This window comes from Theropithecus gelada, chromosome 6 (assembly GCF_003255815.1).
Source record: "Theropithecus gelada isolate Dixy chromosome 6, Tgel_1.0, whole genome shotgun sequence".
In the NCBI taxonomy this organism is placed as follows: Eukaryota; Metazoa; Chordata; class Mammalia; order Primates; family Cercopithecidae; genus Theropithecus; species Theropithecus gelada.
Genome location: NC_037673.1, coordinates 20,933,750 through 20,943,053, shown reverse-complemented (window position 1 = coordinate 20,943,053; position 9,304 = coordinate 20,933,750). Strand labels below are relative to the sequence as shown.

Below are 9,304 nucleotides of genomic sequence, written 5' to 3'. Positions count from 1 at the left end.
AAGAACATATATTTAAACATATATTTTATGTGTTTATGTGTGTTTGTATACATACATATTACATACAAAGAAATAAATGAGCTGTTATTTATATTATGTATTTACTCACGGAATACAAAATATTGAGCACTTTTTATGAATATATATGTAATATATATACACATACATAAAATGGAATGCATTATATTTCTATCTAGAAAAACATTTGTTTACAAATACTTTTTGAGGACTTCTGGTTTCCTGTACAGCATATAAGAAGCTTGGAAGTTGTTACTCTATCCTAACAAGTAAAAACATGAACAGACTGAAAAATTGATAACTCTTCTTAGATCCCTCAGAGAAATAAGGTCACGAGGCAAACCACTGCCTCCCAAATTAGGAAGATAAGGAGAGGAATATGAAGAATCACAGCTTACTGGAACAGAAACCCAAAGACAAAACTCAATGGGAACCAGGTGCCTGGGTAGGAAAACCGGAAGTGTAATTGACAAATTGTTGGAGGCTAAGCATGAACAAGTCTGAGAGATTAAAAATGCCAGACTCAGACAGGGCAGGGAAGCATATTTTTGTCAGTTTTGTCTTCTGGAGTTTGATCAGGCACTTACAATGAATTTCAAAGGAAAAATCCCCTTGTGCATTCTTCAGGGGGAGAGGAAATAAACAATTTTGAAATACACCAGAGCATTCCATTTTCTTAAGAAGGTCTGCAGTCAGAAAAAAAAAAAAAAAAAAGCTATTTAACAAGGGATTAACCTGCTGGGAATTTATCAGAGCTAACTGACTTAAGAGCAGAGAAATCGCCAATTCCAACCCCCTCTAGCTATGCTGTCTCAACTAAAAAGAAAAATGGGAATTGCATATAAAGTTCACAGTTGAGAGGTACAAGCTAACTTAAAAAGATGGGGACCTAATGATAAGATTATTGAATGCTTCACATTCCCCAGCTCCTTAGCACCACATTACTACAGGCTTATGTACAGCAGTTCCTTTCATACAGTACATCCTGTCAAGCTATGCAGAGAAAATTGCAAGACATACCAACAAGAAAAACAGCAACAACAACAAAAAATAAACAGTTTGAAAAGACAGCAAATATCAGAACCAAACTCAGATATAGCAGAGAAATTTAAATTAACAGATCAGGATTTTTTTAAACTTTTCAGTTCAGGAGTACATGTAAAGGTTTGTTATAAAGGTAAGTTTGTGTCATAGGGGTTTGTTGTACTCAGATCAGGAATTTAAAACGATTATGATCAATATGCTTAGGGTCGTAATGGATAAAGTAGACAATATGCAAAAATACACGGACAATGTAAGCATAGAGATGGGAAATCTAAGATAGAACCAAAGAGAAATGCCAGTGATCAAAAACAGTCACCAAAAAGAAGAATGACTTTGATGGACATAGCGGCAGACTGGATATAGTCAAGGAAAACCTTCTGAACTTTATAATATCTCAATAGAAACTTCCTAAATTGAAAAGCAAAGTGAAAAATGTACTAAAATAAAAAAGAACAAAATATCTAAGAACTGAGGGATAACTGAAAATGGTGTGACATTATGAAATGGAAATACCAGAAGAAGAAGAAAGAGAAAAGGTAATAGAAGAAATATTTGAGACAGTTATAAATGAGCATTTTCTTAAGTTAATATCATACACTATACCACAGGTTTAGAAAGTTTAGACAGCACCAAGCAGGATAAAGTTAAAAAACAAACAAATTACACTAGTCATATCATTTTCGAACTACAGAAAATCAATAATAAAGAAAAAATCCTAAAAGAAAATAAAAGAAAACAACAACAAAAACAAACAACAACAAAAACAAACAACAACAACAACAACAACAACAAAGAACCCTTTATCTGTAGAGGAGCAAAGACCAAAATTACATCTGACTTACTTTTCTTCAGACAATATGCAAGCAAAAAGGGAGTGGAGTGAAATACTTAAAAGTGTTGAAAGAAAATAATCATCAAACTAGAATTCTGTACCTTGCAAAACTATCTTTCAAAACTGAAGGAAAACTGAAGACTTTCTCAGATATAAACTGATGGAGTTTGTTGCTAGTACACAGGTCTTGCAACAAATGTTAAAGTTCTTTAGAGAGAAGGAAAATGACACAGGTCAGAAACTTGGATCTACATAAACAAAGGAAGATCAACAAAGAAGGAAGTGATTAATTTTTTGTTCTATTTTTAATTGATCTAGCAGATAACAAATTGTACAAATAATAAAACCAATGAGGCATTCAATTATGTATATATGTATGTGTATATATACATGTACATGCTTATGCATGAGTGATATAAATGACACAAATAATGCTAATGACAGGAGGAGGGAGGAATAAGGATTATTTTGTAATTATTAATTATTCTCATTTCCTGTGAAGCAGGAGAGTGATACTTAAAGTGGACTTGAATTAATGTAAATGTTTATTGCAAACTCTAGTGCAATCACTAAAAGTAGTGAAAAAATATAACTGGCATGCTGAAAAAATGGAGAAATTAAAATTATATAAAATGCTCAAATCAAACCCAAAATGTAGAAAAAAAGAGTAGAAGGTAAGAGAGGAGTTAAGAACATGGGCAACAAACATAAAATAGTAGCAAATACAGTAGATACTAATCAAAATGTATAAATAATCACTTTAAAATTCAGTGGTCAAAATACATCAATTAATGATCAGACATTGTCAGAACGGATCAAAAACAACACACAATTTTATGTTGCTTAGAAGAAGTTTACTTTATATATAAAGATACATGTAGAGTAAAAAGCATATGGGGAAGTAAAGATGTATGATGCTAAAACAAATAAAAATAAATTGAGTGTAGTTATATTAATTTCAGATAGAAGAAAAGTTTTCAGGGATAAAAATGGTATTACATATGACAAAATATTCAATTATCCAAAAAATAATGGTTTAACATGTATAAGCCTAGCAATAAAGCATCAAAATTTGAGGCAAAATCTTATAGAACTACAAAAGGAAATAGATGAATCTATTAGTTTACTTGGAGATTTCAATACTCTCTGTCAATGATATTCTGTATTTATGAAGGTAAAGAATCAATAGTGTCAAGGTATCCAGGTGTCAGCTCTTTCCATCTTAATCTATAGATATAATAGAATGCAATACCCATTGCAACACCAGAAAGTTGTTTTGTGGATATTGGCATATTGATTCTAAAGTTTCTGTGGAGAGACATAAGACCCAAGATATGCAACATAATAATAAAAGAGAAGAACAAAATTGAAGACAGATGTTACCTGACTTCAAGACTTACTACAGATATACAGTACCAAGACAATGTGGTGCTGGCAAAAACAGAGACAAATGGATCAATAGAACAGACTAGAAATCCTAGAATTACACCTATGTGAATACAGTCAACTAATCTTTGACAAGTGTTGCAGTCTGTCTGCATTGCTTTAAAGGAATTCCTGAGACTGAGTAACTTATCTTAAAAATAGATTTATTTGTGTATTAGTCTATTTTCATGCTGCTGATAAAAAACATACCTGAGAACTGGCAATTTACAAAAGAAAGAGGTTTAATTGGACTTTCAGTTCCACGTGGCTCAGGAGGCCTCACAATCATGGTGGAAGGCGAAAGGCACGTCTTACATGGCAGCAGGCAAGACAGGGAATGAGAGCCAAGTGAAGCAGGTTTCCCCTTATCGAACCATCAGATCTTGTGAGACTTATTCACTACCAGGAGAAGAGTTTGACAGAAACTGCCCCCATGATTGAATTATCTTCCACTGGGTCCCTCCACAACGTGTGGGAATTGGGAGTACAATTCAAGATGAGATTTGGGTGGGGATACAGGGCCAAACCGTGTCAATGGAATTCACAGTTCTGCAGACTGTACAAGAATCATGGAACCAGCATCTGCTTCTGAAGAGAACTTCAGGAAGCTTCTGCTTGTGGTAGAAGCCAAAGGAGAGCAGGCATCATATGGCAAGGGAGTAATGAAGAGAGAGGGGAGGGAAATGCTAGACTCTTTTTAACAATCTGCTCTTATGGGAACAGATCAGGATTTTTTAAAATAGTACAAGAAGAAATAGTACAATAGTACAAGAAGAAATTCATTATCACAATAATGGAACCAAGCTGTGTAAGAGGGATCTGCTTCCATCACCCAAACACTTCCCTTCAGTCACCACCTCTGAAATTGGTGATCAAATTTCAATGTGAGATTTGAAAGGAATAAAATTCTCAACTCTATCAACAATTGAACCAATGCATTTCAATGGAGAAAAGATAGTCTTTTCAACAAGTGTTGCTGAAACAACTGTAGATTCACATGCAAAAAATAAATAAATAAATCTAGATGCAGTCCTTTTGCTGTTTAAAACAGTAAACTTATGAATCACAGATACATGTAGAATATAAAGCTATAGAAATGTCTAGAAAATCACATAGAAGAATATCTAAATGACCTTCGGTTTGCTGATGACATTTTAGATATAATACCAAGGAATATAGTTCGTAAAAAAACAAGAACTGGTAAGTTAAACTTGAATAAAATTAAAATCTTGCACTGCAAAAGATATTTTCAATATAATGAAAAGAAAAGCCACTGACTGGGAGAAAATATTTGCAAAAGATACATCTGATAAAGCACTGTTATCCAAGTAAGATGAGTAACGCTTCAAACCTCAACAATAAAAAAAGCAAATAGTTCGATGCAAAAGTGGGCCAAAGACCTTAACAGACACTTCACCAAAGAAGATATGTAGGTGGAAAATAACATATGAAAAGATATTTTATATCTTATGTCATCAGGGAAATGCAAATTAAAACAATGTGAGACTACTCTACACCTATTAGAACTGTCCAATTTCAGAACACTGACAATACCAAAAGCTGTTCAGGATGCGGAAATACCAAATGCTGTCAAGTATGTGGAAATACTACGTCATCATTACTGGTGGGAATGAAAAATGGTACAGCAATTTAGAAAGACATTTTGTTTGGCAATTTCTTACAAAACTAAACATTCTTTGTCTTAGTCTGTTTTGTGTTGCTATAAAGAAATACCGAAGGTTAGGTAATTTACAGAGATCAAGTTTATTTGGATTATGGTTCTTATGTCTGAAAAAGTTCAAGATTAGGCATCTTGTAAGAGCCTCCAGCTGCTTTGACTCATGGTAGAAGGCACAGGGGGACTGGAATGTGCAGAGATTACATGGTGAGAAAGGAAGCAACGAAGAGAAAGAGGATAAGGTGCCAGTTTCTTGTTTAACAATCAGTTCTCCTGGGAACTAACAGTAAGAACTCACGCCTGAAGGAAGGCATTAATCTATTCATGAGGAATCTGCCACTGTCACTCAAATGCTGCCCATTTAGCTGACCTCTAACACTGGAATCAAATTTTAGCATGAGATTTGGTGGGTACAAACAGTATATTCAAACTATAGCACTTACCATATGGTTCTGCAATCGTGCTACTTGGTATTTACCCAAAGGAGCTAAAAACTTATGTCCACATAAAAAGCTGCAAAAGGATGTTTATAGCAGTTTTACTCATAATGACCAAAACTTGAAAGCAATCAAGATGTTCTTCCGTAGGTGAATGGATACATAAAGTGAGGAACATTCAAACAATGGAATATTATATAGAGCTAAAAAGAAATGAGCTATAAAGACATGGCAGAAACTTAAATGCTTGTTACTAAGTGAAAAGAAAATCCACTGTATGATTCCAACCATATGACATTCTCAAAAAGGTAATATGATGGTGCAGTAAAAAGATGAATGGTTGCCAAATGTGAGAGAGAGGAAGGGATAAACAGGCAGAGCATAGAGGATTATGAGAGATACATTTGTTTAAATGCAGTTTGTAAACTGTGAAATTTGTCTGATAATGATGAATAAATGTAAGTTCAAAAATTGTAACAAAATGTACCACTCTAGTGGGAGATGGAAAAGGCTATGTATCTGTCTAGGCAGGGTAATTTATGGGTATTTTACATAGCTTTGAGTAAATTTTGTTGTGAACTAAAACCAGTGTAAACAAAAATCTATTAATAAAGAAAAAGCCTGCACTATGTCACAAGGCAAAACACTGGATATTATGATGGTAAATAAAAATTTTTATTACATAGACATACAACAAATTAGTATTGCAGATATTTTTATTGTCTCTAAAACAAAATTATAATGTCTTGAATCATTTCTTATATTTAAGCCAGGGCTATTAGAATTTAAATTACAATGAATTTAAGAATGAATATCAACATATGGTTCTTTCCAAAAAATTTGAGTGAGGAACAGTTAAATGTTAAAATACACTGCCTTCTATTTAATTACAGAGTAAGCTTCATCAGCTGTTGAAAAAAATAGTGATAGATTCCATTTCTCTAAAGTAGATGCATTTCTATGGGCAAGTCACTTTATTCACAATAATACCGATAAAAAAGAGTGTATATTGAATTGGGACTCCGAGCCGGGGCTATTTCTGGCGCTGGCGCGGCTCCAAGAAGGCATCCGCATTTGCTACCAGCGGCGGCCGCGGCGGAGCCAGGGCGGTCTTCAGCGCCCAGCACCGCCGCTCCCGGCAACCCGGAGCGCGCACCGCAGGGCGGCGGCCGAGCTCGCGCATCCCAGCCTTCACTCTTCCACCTGCTCCTTAGAGAAGGGAAGATGAGCGAGTCGAGCTCGAAGTCCAGCCAGCCCTTGGCCTCCAAGCAGGAAAAGGACGGCACTGAGAAGCGGGGCCGGGGCAGGCCGCGCAAGCAGCCTCCGAAGGAGCCCAGCGAAGTGCCAACACCTAAGAGACCTCGGGGCCGACCAAAGGGAAGCAAAAACAAGGGTGCTGCCAAGACCCGGAAAACCACCACAACTCCAGGAAGGAAACCAAGGGGCAGACCCAAAAAACTGGAGAAGGAGGAAGAGGAGGGCATCTCGCAGGAATCCTCGGAGGAGGAGCAGTGACCCATGCGTGCCGCCTGCCCCTCACTGGAGGAGCAGCTTCCTTCTGGGACTGGACAGCTTTGCTCCGCTCCCACCGCCCCCGCCCCTTCCCCAGACCCACCATCACCACCGCCTCTGGCCGCCACCCCCATCTTCCACCTGTGCCCTCACCACCACACTACACAGCACACCAGCCGCTGCAGGGCTCCCATGGGCTGAGTGGGGAGCAGTTTTCCCCTGGCCTCAGTTCCCAGCTCCCCCCGCCCACCCACGCATACACACATGCCCTCCTGGACAAGGCTAACATCCCACTTAGCCGCACCCTGCACCTGCTGCGTCCCCACTCCCTTGGTGGTGGGGACATTGCTCTCTGGGCTTTTGGTTTGGGGGCGCTCTCTCTGCTCCTTCACTGTTCCCTCTGGCTTCCTGTAGTGGGACCTGGGAGGGTTCCCCTGGCCTTAAAAGGGGCCCAAGCCCCATCTCATCCTGGCCCGCCCTACTCCACTGCCCTGGCAGCAGCAGGTGTGGCCAGTGGAGGGGGTGCTGGCCCCAGAATTCCCCCAGCCAAACTGTCTTTGTCATCACGTGGGGCTCACACTTTTCATCCTTCCCCACCTTCCCTAGTCCCTGCACTAGGTTGGGCAGCCCCCTTTGGCTCCAGGAAGGCAGGAGGGGTGTGTCCTTACTCCCGCTTCACTGTGGCCACAGCCCCCTTGCCCTCCGCCTGGGATCTGAGTACATGTGGTGGTGATGGAGATGCAGTCGCTTATTGTCCAGGTGAGGCCCACGAGCCCTGTGGCCGTCACCTGAGGTGGGCTGGGGCTGCTCCCCTCACCCTACTTTGCTTCCGCCACTCAGCCATTTCCCCCTCCTCAGATGGGGCACCAATAACAAGGAGCTCACCCTGCCCTCTCCCAACCCCCCTCCTGCTCCTCCCTGCCCCCCAAGGTTCTGGTTCCATTTTTCCTCTGTTCACAAACTACCTCTGGACAGTTGTGTTGTTTTTTGTTCAATGTTCCATTCTTCGACATCCGTCATTGCTGCTGCTACCAGCGCCAAATGTTCATCCTCATTGCCTCCTGTTCTGCCCACGATCCCCTCCCCCAAGATACTCTTTGTGGGGAAGAGGGGCTGGGGCATGGCAGGCTGGGTGACCGACTACCCCAGTCCCAGGGAAGGTGGGGCCCTGCCCCTAGGATGCTGCAGCAGAGTGAGCAAGGGGGCCCAAATAGACCATAAAGGGTGTAGGGGCCGCCTCCTCCCCCTGTTCTGTTGGGGAGGGGTAGCCGTGATTTGTCCCAGCCTGGGGCTCCCCCTCTGGTTTCCTATTTGCAGTTACTTGAATAAAAAAAATATCCTTTTCTGGAAAAAAAAAAAAAAAAGAGTGTATATTGAGCCTTTTCTCATCATCGAGAATGTGTATTGAGCCTTTTCTCATCATTGAAGATATGAGCAAATTTGGAGACTATTTCTCAGCCAATATCATGTGATCATAAGTTGTATGGCTGAAATTTGAACATGGGTCTATCTAAGTTTAATTAACACTCTGAAGCACTATATTACCCTAACCAAAGTGGAGTATTTTACATATGTCCTGTTTGCATGATGAAATAATGCTCTGGAAAAAAGAAATATGCATACACATATACCCACATTCAGAAGACAGCATTAATAAAATATTAACTAGAATTTTTTTCTCATTCCTTTGTTCATGCATTCAACTATTTATTCATTCATTTATGCTAATTATGCATCTACTTTACAGTAGTAGCTGCTATATAAATTCTGGGAATAGAAAGGCAAACAAAACAAGTTTCCTGCCTTTGTGGATTACTATTCTAATGATTAACAAAAAACAAATAATAAAATAGCATATAATGTCCGAGTTTAATAAATGTCATCAAGAAAAATAAACTCAGGTAAGTAGATAGAGAATAACAAGAGAATATTTTAAACAGGTGCGGTAAAGGCAGTAATTGAGGCCTACACTGAAGGGAAAGATGAGGCATATGACTATGGCTGGGCTATTCCAGGAAAAGACTTATAAAGTCTTGAATCAGGAGTGCATTTGGCATGTGGTAGAATAAAAAGAAAACCAAGGTAAGGAAGGACAGGACACAGCTTCTCCTGACCATGCAGAGGAAATTGAATTATGTGATCCATAAATTCCCAAAGGTTTAATTATTAAATGAAAATATGTAATTATATAAGTTGTGACTTGCATTTATTTACATGAAAACATCTTTACATTTTCTATAAAATAATGCTTTATTTGGGGCAACGTATTTAAGATAGATATTGATGATCTCAGTGAAAACACATCTATCACCATAATCTAAATGTAAATATAATTTACATTTGTAAATATAATTTCAT

General features: G+C 38.7%; 1 protein-coding gene across 1 annotated transcript; it reads left to right on the top strand.

The window, feature by feature from the left end:
- Positions 1–6,450: 6,450 nt before the first annotated feature.
- Positions 6,451–8,312, top strand: LOC112625782 (high mobility group protein HMG-I/HMG-Y-like). Its single transcript, XM_025387096.1, has one exon. The coding sequence runs from the start codon at positions 6,659–6,661 to the stop codon at positions 6,947–6,949; it is 291 nt and encodes a 96-aa protein (XP_025242881.1). The 5' UTR covers positions 6,451–6,658; the 3' UTR covers positions 6,950–8,312.
- Positions 8,313–9,304: the final 992 nt, after the last annotated feature.